Genomic DNA, 21,341 nt, shown 5'->3' with positions numbered 1-21,341 from the left:
TTCATGCTTCTGGACAGAGGAGGCAGGGCCACTTGCATCCTCACTCTTTCGAGTTCCTTACTAGCTTCTCCTGGATCTTTCCTTTAAACATGCTTTTGCAGAGTTTAGATCTGCTGTTATGACAGTGTTGACTGTGACCTCTGAGCAAGTTTAAGATGGCGTGTTGGTGTCGCCCGCTCATATATAAGGTTCTATTTTGTACCTTTTTGGGTTACCTTTGTACGTTTGTACATGTCAGTGCAGCAAAGCCTCTCTGGAAATCAGTCTCCTCAGGTGAATGCTTTACGATACACTGTCTTTACTGAACAGTTGACAACATTCTTTCCCCCTGTGTGTTTCAGCGGAGGAGAAGGCTCGTGAGGCGGAGAGTAAAGCCCGTGCCCTTGAGCTGCGCCTAGGAGGTGATCTTACGTGGGAGTCCAGGGTGAGCCTTGTGCTTCGGCAGCATGTCACATTTAGGCACTGAGGGATGGTTCAGAGTGGTGCCTTTGGAGCAACGCCAGCTTGGGAGCAGTGCTGGCTGGTCAGCACCCAGTGGTAGCACCTGGTGTGTAGGTTAAGCAGGTGGCAACTTCAGTCAGTGGTGAATTGCCAGCGCTGTTCAGGCAGCTTTGTGGTCTCATCGCTGCTGGATGTGCTTCAGTGTCTACACGTGGTTTCCAGCTCAAGTGGGAAGTGTGCTGATGTTTCCCTGCCCACAACCTCCAATATATCCTGAGCAGAGAGGCAAGCCCCAGCCCCCAGGCACTTCGTTTGATGTCAGCCTCTGCAGAAGAGGCCAAGGGAACATGAGGTATTTGAGCAGAAGTAAAATTGGGTGCTTTTTTTAACAGTTCCCTCACCCTACCTGCGCAGCTGGCTCTGAAGCATTTGAGCAGGATCTTTTGGAGATGGGCTGTTTGCTTTCTCCCAGGGGGGCTGTGGCTCTTGATGGGGTCAATGCTGAGACCCAACCTGCTGCTGGGTGGGAAGAGGGCTTGCAAGGATGCCAGGTGGGGTCAGCAAGTGACACCAGCTTACAATCACTGTGCTTCCTGTTCGCATCTAATGGAAACAACAGTACGCAAGTGCCCTGGAGATTTCCCTGTGCCTCCATTACCCTTTGGTTTCAGTTACCTTAGGTGTTTAGTTATATTTAGACATTTTCTTCCAAGCAGCTGTGTAGCTACTTAACAACCCAGCACCAAGTGCTGCCTCAAATGTAAAGGCGTGCTGATTGTCACCCTCCACCGTTTGTGAATTCTTTACATTTAAAATATTTCTGATATCTTCTTGAAGAGGGAAAAAATCATAGAAGTGAGTTAATTTCATGAATTTCACAGCAGCAGTTTTACTGTGCGATGCCTCATTGCAGGTGACGCTACGTCAAGTCCAGAACTCTGCAATAACCATGCGCCGAGAGGCCGATGTGAAGAAAAGGATCAAGGATGCGAAGCAGCGGTGAGTGCAAGGTGGTTCAGAGTTCTGATTTTCCCAAGCTGTTCACTCCACATGCACAGGTATCTCCTGCTTTCTTGTTTGGTGGAGGGAGCCCTCCTGCTCCACACTTAAATGTCTGTGGCCATCCTGTATGCCCTGGTGGTTAAACCAAGGGGATTGAGTTTGGTATTCTGGTTTCTTCTGCTATCCGCCTCTTGCTGAAAGACATCTTTGGATTTGGCTTGTTCTCCCAAGACATTGTTCTAACTTAGCTCTGGTTGCAATTAATTTCACTATTGATATATTCACAGGAATATTTCACTCTCTGTATGCATTTTTTTTGCAAATTTGTCATATGCATTTCACAAATGAAGTTGTAATGAAAAACAAACGCTCTTAAAACAAATGCCGAGTCTGAGAAAGTTAGGGATTTGTATATACCAAGTCTCTCTTCCCACCTAGTTGTTTTGCATGCTAGTTTACATGGATGCTTAGGTCAGAACTATCCCAGACTTGTTGCCAGAGATAGATCTAATGCATCTTAAGATGCTAAAGATAAATAAATAAATACAGCTTTAATTTAAAAGTGCTAGAGCTGTGATCTGAAGAATGCAGAAACTCTTGGGAGAAACTATTTTTTTCAGCTTCCATGCACTTTTCCATGTACAACTTGTCTTTTAATTCTTGGTTTTGATGACATTAGTGCACAAAGTGAAATTTTGTGAATGGTCTGGCCTTCCTACCAATGGGAAAAATACTTTTTCCTTTTAGAAAGCTGAACAACAAACAAAGAACTTGGACAATACAAGTTTGTTTGAAAATGCCCTTTGTTGACTAGTTGGAACTGGGAGATTCCAAGTTTTCTTCAGCAGTTCTTTCCGTTTGTATCTTAAGAGGGTTTGTAGGCCACACAATGTAAACCAGTTCAGCTGGTTTGGAAGAGTACCCCAATTGTAGATACATCAGAAGGTTATCTCTAGTCAGGTTTCAAACGTGATGATGAGGAAAATAGATGTATGTAACAGCTAACCAGAGGAAAAGGCCTCTTTTCCAGGTTTCTGTACAGACTCAGCCACACATTCTCCCGGGAGAGCTGCTGCGTGCTCTGCCGGCTCTGGGCGGGTATATGAATTTCCCTATGTCCCTGCATTCATTACCAGTGATCAGAGGCAGCTCAGAGGGTCAGGCTTTTCCATAATCATGCACTTTATCCAGAAAACAGAAGAAACACCTGAAAAATGTGTATAACAGGAAACCTTCTATATGAAACAATTTCTGTAGCCTCAGTTATAGAGTATGTCCTAGGACAGTTTTCTGCTGTGTCTCTGGTGCAGGGTGCATCAAGGAAAGAAATGTTTTCTGGTTTCCAAAGCCTGCATAGGGTCAGGTTATCCAGCAGATAGGACAGATTCCAAAGTCTTAGTAATAAAATCCTGGCCCACCACTTGGATGACAATTAGACTTCATGTCCTCTTTGATAAAAATGAGGAGATGCCCTTAATGTTTTGTAGGTGAGTGCACATTGTTACTTGAAATTTAAGGCTATACACCCTTTTCCAGAAGTTAGAAAATTAATCCCTGAGATGGGTGTTTTGCCATACCTACTGACGCTCTCAACTCACAGGCATCCACCTAGATGAGCTGAGACAAAGAGGGTAACGTTCTAGCCTGGTTTCTATGTTGGCAGTGTTCAGAATACCTCTTGGCAAATGTTTAGGTTTAAAATTACTGAAGGCTGCTATTCCAGGTGTTTTCCTAGTAACTTTAGAGTCATCTTTTAAAGGAAGGTGTTTTATGGAGTACCTATACATCTGTGTGGGGAAGAGGATGGCTTTAAACAGAAAGTGAACCTGAAATGAATCTATTTCAGGGATTTATTTTGCAATGCTTGACCATTAAGACAGAGTTACATCTTACTTATATCTGCAGATTATTATTGTACAGTCCTCATGCATGCACAGCTCAGGTTCTTTTAATCTGATATTAGTAGACAGTCAACAGATCATTTTAAAGAATTCCACTATCTTCAACTGATCACTTAAGCAGAAGCAAAATTCCTAATTGGGATAAAGCACATAAGTGCTAAGAACTTGATGTGGGAAGAAAAATATGGGAGGTCAGAAATGAGAGGTGTGGGTAGGACAAAGGTATAGACTGTGCTTTGCAATAATTAAAAGTTAGGAGCTCACATCTGATGATACCATCAGCCTGAAACTGAGGATCCTCATTATGAAAATCCTCAGTATGGTTTTCATGGAAGCTGTGGAACCTACTTAATTTAGTCTGTTAAAGAGCAGTAGTTCTGTTTGTGAGACATAGGGGTTTGGGTTGATTTATAGGCAAAGAGATCTAAATCTCTTGAGGCTTTCTGCATTGCGGGAGATACAATTCCTGATTATGAGAGATTCAGATTCAGAAATCTGTATGTGCTCACAAACATACCTGAGGCCAACTTTTGTTGAAGTCATCTGCTGTACAGATAAAGTAACAATCATGCAAATTGCTCTACTGTCATTTCCAGGAAAAATGCTCTGCTTGGGCTGTGTGTTATGTCCTCCAGCTTTTGAACTTAGACTAATGGTGTTGTAAATCTTAATGATGAGAACTTTCCCAGAATCTGAATATCAAGACTGTATTTTCAGATCAAAGTCTTAATTTCCATGCTTTATCTAGCATAGAGATCTACATCTGGAAGATACAAACCAAAATAACATTGGAGAGGACCAGTCTGTACTTAACAGTACTTTTGTAAAACTAGGTAACTGTAAGTTTTTTGAACAAGCAGATCTGAAATAGAAACAAGAATCCATTCCTGAAGGAGGAAACATATCCAAATGAGTAATTAAATTATTTGAACAGATACTGTCCAGCCTAAATTGGTGTCTGTATTGCGAAGATTTTGTATTTTGTTCATTGTTTAGTTGTAATGCACATTCAACAAGTGCTTCATGTGTTTTAGAAATAGTAGATACAGGGCAGTTGTTAGTAAACCCGTAACACTCAAAGGTGCTGGATGCCTGTACCGTCTGTCTAATGATGGCAAAAAATAGTTTTATTTTCAACATCTCTGAGGCTCTGTTTCATACTCTTACAGAGCACTGAAGGAACCCAAAGAACTGAATTTTATCTTTGGTGTGAATATTGAGCAGCGCGAATTGGATGGCATGTTCATTTATAACTGCAGTCGCCTGATAAAGATGTATGAGAAGGTTGGCCCACAGCTGGAGGGTGGCATGTGAGTTCCTGGAGATTTTGCAACAACCCTTTTGCTTAAGCCTGGCATGTTCCTACGTATAACTTAGGCTGTGCAATAACCTTGTTCTGCATTAATCTATCTTCATGAGCATGAGGCTACTCATTTTGTCAGCTTTTAGTTTGTATTCTGACAAATAAATTATATTTAATATTGCCCAGTATTTCCCTGATTTCATGATAGAGAGTTCTCTGCACAGATTTTGGTCATACCTGCAGCTGTATGAGGCTTTTGTTCTCAATGCTGGCATCTGGGGCTGATGATTCCAGGCAGGGTAGGTCTTGAAAGCAAATACAGATAAGTGAGCCTACCTAACTTTTTGCGTGCTGGCTCAAAGCTGATAAACTAAAACCAGTACTGCTGCAGGAATGGGTAAGTGAGTGAGTGTCTGTGTAACCCACTATTTTCAATACTATTTCTCTGAACAACCACCTGGTCATAGTTTAATGATGTTTGTGACTGTGTGTCCCTCTTCCAGGGCATGTGGTGGAGTGGTAGGTGTGGTGGATGTGCCCTATTTAGTTCTGGAGCCAACCCATAATAAACAAGACTTTGCTGATGCCAAAGAGTATCGACACTTGCTGAAGGCCATGGGAGAGCATTTGGCTCAGTATTGGAAGGATGTTGCCATAGGTAACGAAGCTTCACGATTACCAGGGGCTGGAATGGGAAGCTTTGGTGGCTGGCAGGCAGTTAAGGGGGAGAGCAGCCAAGGGTGCAGGTGGTGATTTTTGTGGAAATGGCTCCATACTGAGCGGGGGCTTGTTTGTTTTCCAGCCCAGAGAGGTATCATCAAGTTCTGGGATGAGTTTGGTTATTTGTCAGCAAACTGGAACCAGCCTCCATCTAGTGAACTGCGTTACAAGCGCCGGAGAGCCATGGAGATCCCTACCACGATTCAGTGCGGTGCGTCTAACCAGGCTGTGATTAGGAGGCTGGTCCTTCCTGGGGAAGGGAGGAGGGACTCCTGGCTGTAGTTAGGGAGCAGCTAATTGGGTAGCAGATTTGACGCAAGCTTCACTATCATTATCCCCTTCTAGGGCTTGTCTCCTTCTGTGAGTTGCCTTTGTCAGCACTTGATGGTACACTTGGACATCTTGGTGTAAGGTTCCTTTCCTGCACAGTTTACTAACCATGATATTCTTCAGGTGCCCTAACAGAACAGGGCAGGTGTGGCCAATAGTGGTGTTGAGAATGGGCTTAGAAATGGCATATGAACTGGAACTGCCCAAAGCCACCCATTCCAGCACTAGAGTAAGATCTGAAACTTTCCCATAGGCCAGGGGTCCTCAAACTTTTTAACCAGGGGGCCAGCGCATGGATGAAGTGGCAGGCAGTCAACTACGGCTGCTTGGTTTCCCCCCCCAACCCCCGGCGGTGGGTGTGTGTGTGTGTCTAAATACCGGGGGCCGGATTGAGGACCCTGGGGGGCCATATCTGGCCCGCGGGCCGTAGTTTGGGGACCCCTGCCATGGGGTAACTTGTAACTTGTGTTCTGACGCACTGGCTTGCTAATTGGTAGTGGGTGTGAGCATAGAAGAGAACCATGTACAGCTGACTTTCAAATTTAATTCGAGTTCTCTTCTGTGCACCTCTAAACAGCTCTGGTTGAGCACTTACTTGCGGGAAGGGAGATCTTCAACACTTTGTCTCCTAGTAGAGTGACACCAAACTCCCTCAGCTTCATTATTCCCACAGGACAGGACGTAGCAAGGGCTCTGAGGCCAGTCTTGTGGAATTATTTTGTTAGGCTCTCCTGCCTTGACAGTTTCCTCAATCCTTTCCAAGTTCCTCCCAAAGAGGAGAGGCTTTCCTGTCATTATGCATGTCCTCTGATGTCATTTTTCTTGTCCATCCTTCCAGAGCCTGATTTAAGAATGTTTGCATTTTCTTGGCATAATGTGGTTTTTGTAAGCTGTTGATTTCATGGTAGGCCAGCAATGCTCTGGAAGCCAAATTCCTGGTTCATCTAAAATCTATTATATTATTATTATAACTTTTTTTTTTTTTAGTGAGTAAATCTCTGACTTGTTTTGTGTTCATATCAGTAAGAGACAGCCTGACTTCTGAGTAGTGATTTGAGGACTGGCTGTTCAGTTTGGTTCATCGTGCTGTCACTGCCGCAGTGAGAGGCCCTGTAGTATCTGTTGATGCCAGACTTCATCAGATTCTCATTATGGATGCCTTGTACAAGATTTGAGATCTTCCTCCTAGTATTTTGTGAGCGTGAAGCAAGAATTGATGTGGTCCTTGGGCATTAAATGAGCTTGAGAAATGCTATGGAAAAAAAAAGGGGTTTTGGCTCAGGCTGTATATTCCTGACTTGCAAAGTGTTTGTCTGACAGATGTATGTCTGAAATGGCGGACTCTCCCATTCCAGCTGAGTTCAGTGGAGAAGAATTACCCTGATAGCTGGGTATGCTCTATGAACCCTGATCCTGAACAAGACAGGTAAGAATCAGTTAATATAAAAACTTTATCTACACTTTTTTTTTTTTTTTTTTTTTTTCATTTTTCTGGTCATCTGTTCTTTGAGAATAATTGGAGGGATAGGCAGTGATTTTGTCCCTTTAAGCTGTGCTCACGGTCTGTGAGAAAGTAGTGATGACATATGTATTTGGAGCTGACATGTTGGTGAGCATTTGTGAAATATATAAATTTCAGAGTGCACCCTCAGCAAATCTCTATGTGATACCAAATTGGGAGGAGTGGCTGATAGTGCCAGAGTTTCATGCATCCATCCAGGGGGACCGGGATGGGCTGGAGAAATGGGCCAACAGGAGTCTCATGAGGTTCAACAAGGAGAACTGTAAAGTGCTGCCCCTGATGAGGAACAATGCCAGGCACCAGGATGTGCTGTTCAGCCTGGAGCAGAGAAGGCTGAAGGGGATCTCAATATATATAAACACCTGGAGGCACACTGCAAAGAGGACAGAGCCTGGCTCTTCTCAGTGGTGCCCAGCGGCAGGACTGGAGACCGTGGGCACAAACCAGAATGCAGGAGGTTCCTCTGGAACATCAGGAAACTTTCCCTGTGAGTGAGGGTTACCAAGCACTCTCACAGGTTGCCCAGGGAGGCTGGGCAACCAGTTCCAAGTCACCCTGCTTGAGCAGAGAGTTGAACCAGATGACCTCCAAAGGCCCCTCCAATCTCAACCAGTGATTTGATGAAATTAAGTTCCTTTATGTTTTTTCTGCACTGTCACTAGAAATATGATTGTAGCTTTAGTTTCTGCATGTTAATTTTAATGTAGGTAGCATAGATAGACAACGATTGAAGAACAGTCATAAGTGCAGGCTGGTAGCAATGTATGTTCAGTGGGGTCTTTGCAATTGTCTTCATTGCTACTATTGCTCCAACCCATTAGACACGCAAACTGCAGCAACACCTCTGAGTTGCATTGAGCCCAAGAATGACATTTTGCACACTTGAGGGAGCAACACATTAATTAATTTCCCAGCGGTTTTACTGCTGCATTTGGGATGGGATATGGGGATAGTGCTGTGTGTGTGAGACAGTGCAGGTTTGCTGTCATTGCTGAGGTTGTCGTGCATTCCCTTCATGCTAGGTGTGAAGCTGCAGAGCAGAAGCAGAAGGTACCATTGGGAACTCTGAAGAAAGACTTGAAATCACAGGAGGAAAAGCAGAAACAACTAACAGAGAAAATCCGCCAGCAGCAGGAAAAGCTGGAAGCTCTGCAGGTGAATCTAGAGGTCTCAAGCTAAGCACAGCAGGTTTGAGGGACCTCCTAGTGCAGTGGCTGATGCCAAGTCACATCTGTCTCAGCCTCTAATGCCACCTGTGCTCCTTCGTATGGGGTAGGGGTTGTTTTAATGACAGAAAACAAGCATCTCAGCTTGCATTTGATTTTCTGCTAAGAAAATGGGAGCAACTGCTGTGTTCTTCTGAAGGGATGCCTCTTGAAGGACACAGAGCATGCCTTATAATTCTTGATTTTAAACTGGAAAACTGTTTGCTGGGCTGGGTTCAGGCAGGCCCTGACAGCTTTTTAGAGATGGCCTTTCTGATTTTTTTTTTTTTTTTTTTTGGTAATAGAAAACCACTCCAATTCGGTCTCAAGCTGACTTAAAGAAACTGCCTCTGGAAGTGACCACACGGCCTGCAGGGGAGGTAAATGGGATATGGCTGTAGGCTTTATACTCTTCTGTGCTGTCCTTAACTGCTCTGAAAAACAGTGCCTGACTCTTCTGTCCTTTCTCTGTGCCCTCATTTATTTCAGGACACCCAGTCGCAAACCCGACCTCAGCGCCCACGATCTCCTCCTTTACCTGATGTAATCAAGAACGCTCCAAGCAGACCACCGCCATCACCCACACCTCTTCCCAAGTCCATCAGTCAGCTGAAAAGGAGCTCTTCAGCCTGGCCGAATATCAGCACTCCCAAACTGGCAAGCATGCTCTCCAAGGAGGAGGCAAGCACTTCCAAGACACAACAGCAGACTGTGACAGCTGGAAAGTCTAACAGCACTTTAAAAACTGTTGCCAAACCAGGTACAACAATGAAGCCACCCTGTGCTGTCCTGCAGAACCCCAAAAGCTCACATGAGGCACCCAGTCCAAAAGCTGCTAAGGTGCCTGCACTAAAGAAATCTGCCACTGTCAAATGCCCACAGGTGAGATTCTATGGGATGAAAACTGTCATCTCCTTACCTTCTTTTCTGCATAGCCTGTCTTGCTCTGTTGCATGGGATTTGCACTGTAATCCCTGCACAGGACAAAACTTTTACTTTACTCTTGGGTTAGGGAGCCATTCTGCATCCTTCCTGAAGACTTGTTTCATCTCTTTCCTGTTAGACCAGACTGTTTCCCCAGAAAAAAAATAATGTGGAGTGGCAGGGTGAGCATTTGCATGATCACGTAATGCCTGCTAAAACCTTCTGGAAAAGCTAATTAATTATCAAATGAAATACTGAGTGTTGAAATTTTTTTTTAACTTGGTTGAAAAAGTTTTTGTTGGTAGCATGCTGGAATTACGGCTAGAGCTTGTTTGCTTCCTGCAGGCGTCTTCCACTCGGAAGAGGACCTTGAACACCGCAGAGGATGGGTCTGAGGAGGAGGGGGAGCACAAGAAGGAGAAAACAAAACGGGGCAAGTTTGTGGGAGTGAAAGAAGAAAAGAAGGATTCCAGTGAGGTGGTGGTAGAGGTGAGAGTGCACTGGTTTCCCCAGCAGAAAGTATTTGTCAAGTGTTTATAATCTTGGTGGGAGGCAGCTAATCTGATCTCTCCCTGCTCACAGCTTACAGACAGTGCTGGGGAAGAAGAGCTGGCAGAACTGAAGAAAGCTCAGAAAGGTGAGAAATGAACCCATGAACTGCCTCCGGTATCTAACAGTGGAAAAGGACTTTTGCAGAACTAGACTCACTGGTTAAACGTGTGATTTCATTAATGAGCTTTTTAAAACAAGAATGTGTAAATTTGGGTCACAAACTACGAGATGACTCTAACTTGCATGAAACATTTTGGCCAGGAACACCTTGATTAGGCAAGAGGCAGTTGTGGTGTGGGAAGATCTGTAATCTGAGGGCTGCGTGACGTTAATGGGTGATGCTTGGCTGTGTGGTGTAGACTGATGTCATTCTCACTTTTCCTAAACTGAATGGATCGTGGAGTTACGTTAGCTGGGAAATGCTGAGGACTGTATCTAGACCTGCTGCGTTGCTGTGAGAGAAGAGGAGCTGAGGGGCCCCCAGGAAAGATGATAGCCAGTGTGGTATTGCACCTTCTGCCAGAGCAGGGCATTTCTTGAGCTTGTTCCCAAGGAGCTGTCTGGAAGGTGACCCACTAGGAACACATGGCAAATTGTCCTAGTGGCCACACAAGCCTGGAAAGCCCGTGTGAAACAGCCCAGAGTACAGTTCTGTCTGAAAACGCTGTATAATTTCCTTGCATCTTAATGTTTCTAAGGAGGACTTGAACTGTGTACAGTGGTTTTATGGTTTACGTACCATTTGAAGGAATTGTCACAGGTTTAGGTTTGCTCCCTGCTGAGGGTGGCTGTTTTCTCTACAGCTCATGCAGAACATGCTCTCTGGCATATGAATGTTTGCAAACATCTTTACTGTCACCCTCCTTGCAGATAAAGGGATGCATGTGGAAGTACGTGTGAACAAGGAGTGGTTCACAGGCCGTGTCACAGCTGTGGAAATGGGCAAGCATGCAGTACGGTGGAAGGTGAAGTTTGATTATGTTCCTACAGACACCACACCAAGGGATCGCTGGTAACTATCTCTAGCTGCTGGTTTTTGGAGACTTGTTTTGCTTTTAGGAGGAATACCCCATTTTACTTCCATAGATGCTGAAAACAAGTATGTTGCTGTCATGTCAGGAAGCGTGTGTGCGCTCACGACTGTCCAGCTGCTTCTTAAGGAATGAGCATGACAGGCTCCCTACAGTCTGCCCATCACTTTGATGTGATGTTTCTGTGGAGGTAGCTGTTGTGTAATCTGGAGGTCTCAGACTGACACCTGGATATAGGTTCTGATGAAGCTGTTAACAGTGTTTCAGGTATGGCCAGTATAGAAAAAGATATCTGACTTTCCCATAATACTTTTTTTCCAGGGTAAAGAAGGGCAGTGAGGATGTGAGATTGATGAAGCCTCCCTCTCCTGAGTACCAGGCTCCAGATACACAGCAGGAAGAGCAGGTTGTTGTGGCTGAACCTTCTACCTCAGACTGTGTCAGAATTGAGCCAGACACCACTGGTCCCAGCAGCAGCCAAGAAACAGTAGACTTATTAGTCCACATCCTTCGGTGGGTTCACTGCAGGTCTTGTGAGCTGCTGCAGTCTGATTGCTTTAGTCTTTTAAACTCCCAATTCTGGCTTTGTGTTTTTCTTTCCTGCATAGAAATTTTTTGCGGTACTTCCTACCTCCGAACTTTCCTATCTCCAAGAAGGAGCTGAGTTCCATGAGCTCAGAAGGGTTGCTGGCATTTCCCTTGGTGAGTTCAGTGTTTCTAGAAAAGTTTGGGGTTTTTCCACACACATTCCATTCCTACAGCAAGTGTGCATCCTGTTGGTGCAAGATCACACTCTCAAAAGGTTATTTGGATCCTTAACAGACTAATGTAGCTGAGAAAAAAAAATGAGAGCCTCTGAAACATGTTTTAGGTCTTCTGGCAGTTGTTGCTGAGGATTTTTGTAATTACCATACAGCTGTGTGGGAAGGCTGTTGACTTGTCCATTGGTGTTAAGCTTTTAAAAAAGAGAGGCCAGGTTAGAGGTTTGTAGAAATAGGATGTAGGCATACCTGTTCGTTTTGCCCTCAGCCTTATAAACTTAAAAATGGGGGAGAACAAGGAATCCAACTCCCCTCACACTTCTGCAGGTGAGCAGGCTGATCACCTGTGACTCAGCTTTACATCTTAAGGCTTTTGGGGTGGCCTTTGTTTATTTGAGCAAGGAACAATTGGGGCTGAGCCTACACCCGTATCTGCATGCTGGTGTTGGAAGGACCAGTGCAGGCTGAAACGTGGAGAAATTGTACTGGCTTCTCTGACTTCTTTCTTCTCTGACATATGACAAAAGGAGGCCTTTTCAGGAGGCATCTGTAGGTGAGCAGTGTAAGCCTTACTTGGTAGTCTACAAAGTGCCCAGCTCCCTTACTCACCATCTGTTTATTGGCAGTCTCTCCTGTCTCTTCCTCTTTGTTAATTCAGACGTCTTCTTGCGTTACTGGTCCTCTGCTGCTTCCACAGGACGCGCAGATCTTGTCTGGAGTTTTCTGCAAGGGTAGATGTTCCTGCCTTGCAGTAATAAACTTTGTTGTCTGGGTGGTCTATACTGAGGAAACTCACTGTGTACAGAGGCTGTCAGATCTTTCTAACAGCATAACTGTGGTTTTAGGCTTTTTAAAACATGCTGCATCCTTAATCTGCATTCAGGCAGCTTTTGTTGCAGTTCTGGTCTTTGAGGTATGTAAAAACCGTTGTGATTTTTGTGCTGCCTGCAGTAGGCAAATCAGAAATGCAAATGTGAGCATGGTTAACTACTCTGGCGGGGCGTGCAGGGGCATGATGTTAGGCTGGTGGTGGTTGGTCACAGGGTGCCAGTAGCTGGGCTTTTCTACAAGCTGCAACTGCTGACTGCGACTGTTGGCATTTTCTTGATGCTCAGTGCTTTTTCTTAACATGTCATCTGTTATGTTTTGTCTTCTACAGAAAGAATATTTCAAACAGTATGAGATAGGTCTGCAGAACCTGTGCAATTCATATCAGACACGTGCTGACGCCCGGGCCAAAGCCTGTGAAGAAAACCTCCACAACTTGGAGAGAAAGCTGAAGGAAACAGAGGAGAAACTGCAGAAGCTGAGGACCAACATCGTGGCCCTTCTGCAGAAAGTGCAGGAGGTGGGTGAGGAAGGGGTGCAAAACCACAACGTTGCAAAACCACTAGTAGCAACCTTCCCCAGAGCCAGGCCTCTCCAGGCACTTGAGATGTTTTAGTCCAGCATTTAACTGGGCTTCAGTTCTTCCTCAGTTGGGTGCAACTTGGCTTAGAATTTCAGAAGCAGCTGAGCGTGCAGTGCTGACACTACCCACCTTTTAGAATCCAGGTCTTGGGTTCCTGATGAGTGTTAATTTTTTGCAGATGGATTTTTCATGGCATGTAAATAGAGCACAGTTTCTATTTGTTTTCTGCTTTCTGCTATGAAACATAGGGACTGCGGGAGAATTTCCCTGGGCGTAGGTAGTGTTCTGCAGGGGTTTTCTGCCCCATTCTTAGGCACAGAGGTGGTGTTAGATTCTGAACCCCATCCATTAAACAAATAAAATTACAAAAAATTGTATGGTAAGTTCTATTAATTATACTATTAAATATTAAATTTAAATAGCAAATATATATTTAAATAAAAGCTTTTTAAATAAATCAACTTTAAATGCAAAACTACTTTCAATAAAATTAAGAGCACCAAATAGAGAAGCTAGTGAAAGCAGATGGAAGTAGTTGCTCTCTGTTAGGAAAATGTGTGTTAAAGCTAAAAGAAACCCCAACTGACTTGACCCAGATCAGCCCAGTAAATGTGTTGCTTGAGTGCATTGTTTGAGCATCAGGTGCCAACTGGCTTCCAGGTGTTTTCTGTCAGACTCTGACAAGGAAAGCTGGTGATGCTTTCAGAGCAGATGCCAGCACCTGGAGAGTGTAGTAAAGGCTGACCAAGACAGATGTTGTAGAGCAGGGGTCCTCAAACTGTGGCCCGCGGGCTGGATACAGCCCCCCAGGGTCCTCAGTCCGGCCCCCCAGTATTTACAGAACAACCCCCTACTCCATAGCCAGGGGTTGGGGGGGGAAACCAAGCAGCCACAGATGACATCCTGCCACTTCATCTGCACGCCGGCCCCCTGTTTAAAAAGTTTGAGGACCCCTGCTGTAGAGGATACTGTGCCGCTCTGTCTTGTCTGTCCTTGCACTGTTCTTCAGGATTCACTTTTCACTGGTATTTCTTGTGCCTTTGGTTTTAGGACATTGATATTAATACAGATGATGAACTGGATGCATATATCGAGGACTTGATCACGAAAGGAGATTGAGCAGCCCTGGTACAAGTCCTAGAGAAGTACAGAGGAGCTGGTTGCTGCGATGGGAGATGTGGTTTCCTGCAGTGGAGGACTATGGCAGCTGACGAGCAGAGAGCGCTTTTAGACAGTTACTTGTGTTGGTGTTCAACTTGTTCTTGTGACTTCACATGAAAAAGACATTTGTGCTGTTGGCAAGAAAACGTTTAACGTTGTAGTTATCTGAATATCTTCCTTTTGTTTATAAATATTTATTTTTAAAAGAAATAGGAACTGTGCCTGATATGATGAGAGGGTTGCTATGGGTTTTTAGTGAGGTAAAAGTGTGAGTACCCTCTTTGCATCTGGGGTGTATTCATGTGCAAAACCTGGAAGACCAGAGCATCCTGCCTAGCAGGTTGTCTTAGTTAAGAACCTAGCAGCAACTTAAAAATAAGCCTTGACTTATTTAAGAGGTGATCAGTACTTGGAGTTCAAAGATACTGAACTTGGGCTAGAGAAAACCAAGTCAGGAGTTTGAGCTGCACAGAGGAGATCAAAACACAGTCCCTGTGTGAGTGTGAGAGAGAATGAAATCTTGGTGGTTCTGAGGGGGTTGAAGGTAGGGGATTGGCACTTGCCAGTGCCGTGAGGTTCCTGAATACGAGGTCTCTGTAAGCAGGTGGAATTGTCACCATGCTAGCAGTCAGAGGCTGAGGATACTTTTAGAAGATGATGGCCTCCTATGCTGCTTGCAGTGGATTGTGATCATCAGGGGTAGAAAGCTGGAATTCAGATTCTTTGTTAGCAGTCACCCTATTCCACACTTTTGCTGCTATTTCTTTGAGACATAATTACAACAGCAGAAAAACTCCTCAACCAGATGAAAATAAAGTGACCCTCTATTCTGTTGTCACTCTCTCAGGTTTGTGTTGCTTTGATCAACTTGCTCTTCCATCCAGGTAGTTTATTATTAAGAGTGCTGGAATTTGGAGCTTTTGGAGCCCTGCATTGCTGAGTCACATCTGGCCCTGGGTCAGCAGCAGGGACAATGCCTTTCCCTCATCCTCCCAGCTGGAGACTGCACTACAGCTCCTAGCAGACTGCTTTTGGCCAAGGTGACTCGGTTTGAGTTCGCTGGCTAGCCAGCTTCTCCAGTCTGCTAGGGCAAGATGTCCCATGAACTTGGTGCTCAGAAAGCCGAAGTCCCCTACAGCCTGGTGGTTTGAAGAAATGCAGTGTGACTGAGAGGTGCCCAACTTGAGGAACATCAAATGAAATAGATCATTGGGGTTCTTTTGACGGCGGAATGTGTAATAGATGTTTGTGGGGGGGAAAAAAAATCCAAATTAAATATCTGTTGCACAGAAAATCTTAAGCAGTAATGGTTTGTAGTCCTGGAGAACTCCCAAGAACTCCCAAGTCCTCCCAAGAACTGCAGAAGAGAGGGAAGACTTTTGCTTATTACCTGAATTCCAGCTCCTTTAGCAGCACACGGTGAAACTGACTGCATTTGTTCAGAATCTGGGCCTGGACATCCTGGTATAAATGTAGGTAAGGGAGTGGCAGCATCCTTTCAATGCAGAAGCAAGCTCTGCCAGTCTTCTCAATTTTCTTACACCTAGTGGAGGTTTTGTTAATTGTGATGGCACATGGTGCTTCAGATGAAAATTATCCTTCTGTAGAAGCTGAATTTTATATTAAGACGAAGAAATCTTTTTCCTTTCCAGCTGGCCAGCAGAAATTCTGAAGAACCAGATTTCATTAAAATACAGTTCAGAGATGGTGCTGCTTGCAAGCTTTCATTTGTAACACCCGGAGTATACCAATGTGGGATAAATAGCTCTTACATGTTTCCTGGGCTTCCGCACATAGTTTGATCCCCTACTGCTCTCCTGTTAGGAAGGTGTTACTCAGTGTTCCTCCTCTATTCTCTGGAAACGTCTCATTTCTAGGTTTTTGGGGTTTTGGGTGTTTTTTTTTAATGGCATTTCATTTTTTTGATCTTGTACCAAATTTTTTTTGAGTTACATTTCTTCCCTGCATTACTTTCATCAGTAAAATTGATGTGTCCTCTCTAAACTTCCATTTTTCTTGGAAATGCAAACCAAGAACTTCTAAGTGCCAATAAACCAAGTTTTTAATTCTCAAAACCTTTCTGGTAGTCCAGAAAAACCATGGGAACGAAATGAGCTCTGGAGGTTATTTAAATAGCCTGCTGCAAGCAAGGTGCACTCAAAAGCTGTATCTTGTTGTTCAGGACCTTTTCCACTTGAGGTCTTAAAGTCTTCAAGGGGGAGGGTTGCACCACTTTCCTGCATCACACACCTCTCCAGTGAGTGTGTTTGTCCCTTGCATCTAACAAGGATGTCCCTGTTGCAGCCTTGGAGGCCGTTACAACTGCCCTATTGAAGGTCTCTCGCCTGCTACAGCCTTGGCAGTTAGACCTTTATGCTACAGTTGAGCCTGTTGATACCATGTCTGTGCTCAGTTTCCTCAGCCTTCCTCTACGCTTCCAGCTGTTTCTTACGCTAGCAATACTAAGAAGTACATGAGTTGCATTTTGTACAGCATCCCCTCTGTAAGACCACCTTAAGTCAATCCTTTATGCCTGTCATTACAGTCATCCATTTTGGAAACTCCTTCCACAGCTGTCACCTAGATACTTTGTAGCATACATATTTCTGTTGGTAAGGTTGTTAATTTATGTATTTAATAATTGTATTGGGTCTGGCTGAGCCCCACGGCACCCTCATAGCGCTGTGCTTGTGTTGGCAGCTAGAAGGGTGGTGATAACACGCCGCTGCTTTGGCTGCTGAGCAGGGCTGGCACAGCGTCAGCGCTGTCCCTCCAACCTCCCCCCCACATTCACCAGCAGGTTGGGAGTGGGCAAGATCTTGGGAGGGAACAAAGCCAGGACAGCTGGACCAAAGTGGCCAAAGGCGTATTCCATACCATATGATGTCTGCTCAGATATAAAAGCTAAGAGAAAGGAGGAGGAAGGGGGGCATTTATTATTTACATTTGTCTTCCGGAGCAACAGCTATGTGCACTGAAGCTCTGCTTGCCAGGAAGTGGCCGCACATCACCTGCTGCTGGGAGGTAAAGAATAACATCTTTTGTTTTATCTTCACTTCTACGCATGCAACTTTGGCTATTGCTTCATTAAACTGCCTTTATCTTGACCCGTGAGTTTCTTTTCATCTTATTCCCCACCTTGTCCCCATTCTGCTGAGCAGGGGAGTGACAGAGCAGCTTGGTGGGCACCTGGTGTCCAGCCGAGGTCAACCCATCACAATAATGAGGGGAAAAATAACTTTTTGAGCATGAACTTTCAGGTCTTGTGATGATTATTGTTCCAGGCTGACTGCCTCAGCTTCTTCCCTGCTGTAGCACACGGCCTTTTGGGGCTTCTGTCAGCAGGACCATGATTGTCCTTTCCTGCTTCCCTCGCTGAAGTGCCAGCCTTAACCTGGAACCAGGGTTCTCTGTCGGTGATCCTCCGCCATGTACGGATTTGCCCAGTTTCTCTTGCAGAGTGGAACAAGAACACCTGAGCTTGTGGCAATTGGTCCCTCTCCCAGTACACGGGACACAGTCCTGCTTGCACATTTTTGAGGGGTCGTGTATTGCTGCTGTTCCTTAAACGGAGGCTTGAAACTCCACATCACCAGCATCAGATCCAGGGTTTGATTTTATAGCAACGGCGTCAATATTTCCTGGTTTTTTGCAAGTTGTTCCTGCAGCCCGTAGCCCAAAGATCAGCTGGGCTTTGGGGTGCCACTTGCTTTCAGCTACCCTACAGGGCTATTCTTTCTGATGCAGTGGGGCACGGCCAGTCTCCTGCCACTGCCTTACCTGAAAGGCACAGCAGACTTCTCTGCCAAGAAGGTCTTGCTGGTCTCCAGGCCCCACAGTATCTTGATCTACTCAGAAGAGCACCAGGTATCTTGAAATCCCTCTTAGCAGCATCTGAATTTGTTCATGGCCTCACCAGTCCTGGTCACACATGGCCTAACTTGACCAGTGCCTGCTCTGTGGGGTGAGACCAGACAGGCAGCTCTTGAATGATCTTGCTATTATACCCTTTCTCATCAGCAAAGCTGCAGCTGCACAGCAGCTGCAGAGGAGACCCTCCTCTTAGGCTTGCACTGGAGGGAAGGCTCCAAGAAAGATCTTCAGCACGCCTTGGGAGGCCTGGAGGACTCTGGGCACCTGCCACATTAGTGGCATAAGAGACCAGGTTCCTGGGGACCTCTGTGAGCCCAGGCTGCATGTCCAGGGGTCCCTGCCATGCGGTTTCACTGCATGCAGAAACCAGGTGCTTTGGGCCACTGTAGCCCCAAAATGCTCCCTCTTCTCCCTGGGCTGCAGCCTGTTGAGCAGAACAAATCATAAATACACTGTCCCCTCATCCTGCTGGGAGCTCCTCTCTGCGGGGTGCTACCACTGGCTGCTCCAGAAGGAGGAAGGGGTTGGGGATATTAAGGCCTTCTAAGGCTGCTGTTACTTCAGCACAGCGAGCAAAGCATCTGAGCAGGGCAGGACATGCTGAGTTAGACAAGTACAGCAGGAGCGTGGTGCTGCAGAGCCCATCATGCTCTTTGGGAAGGAGAAGCCTGACTCCCAGTGACACGGGCAGCTGGGACTGGAAGAAGAAACCTCAGTAGCCTTGGCTCAGCCTGGAAGGGAGGCTGGATACCAGTCCAGGGTGTTTGCATGGTGTACCGAGCCCACAGCCTTTGTCTTCCCTGTCTCTCCTTTCTGAGAAGCTGTGTCTGCCTGCAGCAAGCAGTGATGGTGCTGCAATGCCGTGTGCAGGGCTGCCATGCCTGGGGCTGGGTGCCTGAGTGAGCTGATGCTGCGTGCGCTGACGGTGAGGTGTGCTCTGGTCTGGCTGGCCTCTGCAAAACAGCTGCTGAGAAGCCAGGCTAAGGACCAGTGCCACCATGCTGGCTCCTGCATCCCTGGGTGTTCTCGGAGTAAGTGGCTTTTGTTTTGCTTGCCAAGGCAGGCATGGGCAGCTGTGGTGCTGCAGATCTGGTGGCCTCATGCCCTCCTTGCCCAGCATGGCCCTGGCACCAGGGCCATTCCCCTTCTGCCTCCTTTGGGCCACAGTCAGCCAGGCTGAGGTGAAGCTGCCAGCTCAGCTGCCAGGAGTGGGCTGCATGGCGGGACCCCTTGAGCGAGGGCACTGCCACCAGCTCATCAAGTGCTTCTTTGTGCAGGAGCCACCAGCGCCTGGGAACACAGGACACGTGTGGAGGCATCAGCCCCTGGTGCTGCCCTGTCTCCAGGGAAACATCCCCCAGGGGGACAGGCATCCCCGTCCCCTGCCAGGGCACCCCCACCCTGCCTTTGTTGGCTCTGTCACATTTCTTTGGGAGACAAGGGGACAAAGTCTTCCTTTTCCTGCCAGCCGCCAACTCCTGCTGCAGCTGCCTGGAAGCGGCTTCCCTCACCCTGAAAGGGTCAGCTGGCATCTCCCCAGAGGAGTGAAGGCAGGCACTCAGCACCAGAGCCAGCCCTGGGACAAGGTGTGGCAGTGCCCAGGGCTGCCGGCGGCTAAGCACACAGTGGGGCCCTTGTCTGAGCACTGGGAGCCGCCAGCAGCTCCTTGTCCTGGGCCCTGCAGGCAGCTGGGCATCCTCTGCACAGCCGCTCCAGCCTGGGAAGGAGTAGCTGCTGGGGCAGAGCAGTGATGCTGGTGCTGCTTCACCCATGGCGCAGCACAGTGGGTGCTAAGGTGCAGGTGCTGGCCCTGGGCTGCTGACACTTCCACATGCCTTTGTTTCCCCTCTCTTGCCTCTGGCCTGCCTGGCACAAGCCACCATCCCATGTACCCATCCAGGGGATGGCTGGAGCAGGCTGGGTTGTTGGCTTTTTTTTAAAACCTCTTCCACCCTGCAGCACCTGAGCATGACTACAGAAGGTTTCTCACATCCCCCTTACCCCACTGTCAGCCCAGCTCCCTCCTGGAGTGCCATGGCACAGGCATGTCTCTCTGGGGTGTGTGTCAGGAGGCAGCTGCAGTGAGATGGAGAGGATGTGATTGAGCATTCAACGTAGGGAGCAGTGCTGGGGAGGAAGCCCTGCTCCTACATTTGCAGCCACCCTGGGGCTCATGGGGTGCTTTGGGTCCAGTGCCCAACTGCTCCTCCCAGATCCTGCTCTTGCCTTGCTGTCCTTTGGCTTAGGTGGGTCCATGGGCTCAGCACTGTCTGCTCCTAGCAGCCCTCTCCTCCCCAGAGCTGCTTGTCTGCCTTCAGGCAAAGTGGAGCTGGAGAGGAGAGCTGCTCTGCCCCATGGCATGGGCAGGACCAGCCCCACCACTGCTCAGTTGCCCCCAAACCCATCCTGCAGCATGCTGTAGGTCCAAACCAACCACTGCCCAGACAGCCTGAGCTTTGAGAGCTGGTTTTGAAGCTGGATGCAGCACTCACGGGCAGCAGGAGCATGGATGCATCTTGCTAGTACACAGCAGTGGACACACGGAGCAGAAACCCTGGAAGGCTGCAGAGTGGTCTCTGCTCCTTCTCTGGACAGGGGCTTGCATGCCAGAGCAGGGAAGGCAGGTGCCCTGGCTGGTGTGATTACGCCTTGCGTGGCCCCATCCCATCCCCATGTTTACCCTGTGCCTGACCAGCCAGCGCTCAGGGTTTGTGTGGCCACCAGCCTGGAGGACAGATGGGTCTGACACGGCTTCACCTAGGACAGGGGCTGTGATAGCTGTGGGAGCACAGTGGGGCTGGTCCCAGTTGCCTCTGCATGGGCTCCGGCCCTGAGCATCACTCTGACCTTTCCCCAGGGGAAGCCCCAAAGGGTGGTAAGGCTGACCGCACAGCCCTCTGTCCCTGGAGTGCAGGAGGAGGCCTGGCAGCCCACAGGGCTGGTGTGGAGCAGGTGCCTTGGGGCCAAGGACAGCAGGCATATCTTGCACTGTTGTAGGACGCAGACAGTGGGGCTTCCAGAGAGCGTCTGGGGACAGAGCGGGTTACTGGTGTAAATTCAAGCATGTGGGGCCACCTGAAGGGCAGGTGGGCTGTGAACTTTCCCCCTTCTGGCCTTCCTTCCAGGGGAAGCAGTGCCTGCAATGGGATGGTTCCCACCTGCCAGCCCCATTGTCACCATCTCCTCTCTGCTGTGCTTTTGCAG

At 47.2% G+C, this 21,341-nt stretch overlaps 1 protein-coding gene across 4 annotated transcripts in view; it reads left to right on the top strand.

The window, feature by feature from the left end:
• Positions 1-15,102, top strand: part of MORC2 (MORC family CW-type zinc finger 2) — a 49,104-nt gene extending 34,002 nt beyond the window's left edge. For 2 of the 4 annotated variants that reach the window (XM_080395871.1, XM_080395868.1), the window contains exons 11-26: positions 342-424; positions 1,355-1,440; positions 4,514-4,654; positions 5,151-5,305; positions 5,450-5,578; positions 7,018-7,123; positions 8,242-8,374; positions 8,730-8,804; positions 8,914-9,306; positions 9,694-9,837; positions 9,931-9,985; positions 10,771-10,912; positions 11,253-11,444; positions 11,540-11,633; positions 12,852-13,040; positions 14,154-15,102. In XM_080395871.1, coding sequence (XP_080251997.1) covers positions 342-424; positions 1,355-1,440; positions 4,514-4,654; positions 5,151-5,305; positions 5,450-5,578; positions 7,018-7,123; positions 8,242-8,374; positions 8,730-8,804; positions 8,914-9,306; positions 9,694-9,837; positions 9,931-9,985; positions 10,771-10,912; positions 11,253-11,444; positions 11,540-11,633; positions 12,852-13,040; positions 14,154-14,222 — 2,186 coding nt within the window. In that variant the 3' untranslated portion in view covers positions 14,223-15,102. Of the gene's footprint in view, positions 1-341; positions 425-1,354; positions 1,441-4,513; positions 4,655-5,150; positions 5,306-5,449; positions 5,579-7,017; positions 7,124-8,241; positions 8,375-8,729; positions 8,805-8,913; positions 9,307-9,693; positions 9,838-9,930; positions 9,986-10,770; positions 10,913-11,252; positions 11,445-11,539; positions 11,634-12,851; positions 13,041-14,153 lie in introns of those variants that run through there. The other 2 variants (XM_080395869.1, XM_080395870.1) reach the window with 2 other exon arrangements.
• Positions 15,103-21,341: the final 6,239 nt, after the last annotated feature.

The sequence above is a fragment of the Falco punctatus genome (genome assembly GCF_963210335.1).
Source record: "Falco punctatus genome assembly, chromosome: 1".
Taxonomy (NCBI): domain Eukaryota; kingdom Metazoa; phylum Chordata; class Aves; order Falconiformes; family Falconidae; genus Falco; species Falco punctatus.
The sequence above is the reverse complement of the archived record's forward strand: the minus strand, read 5'-3'. Positions and strand labels throughout refer to the sequence as shown.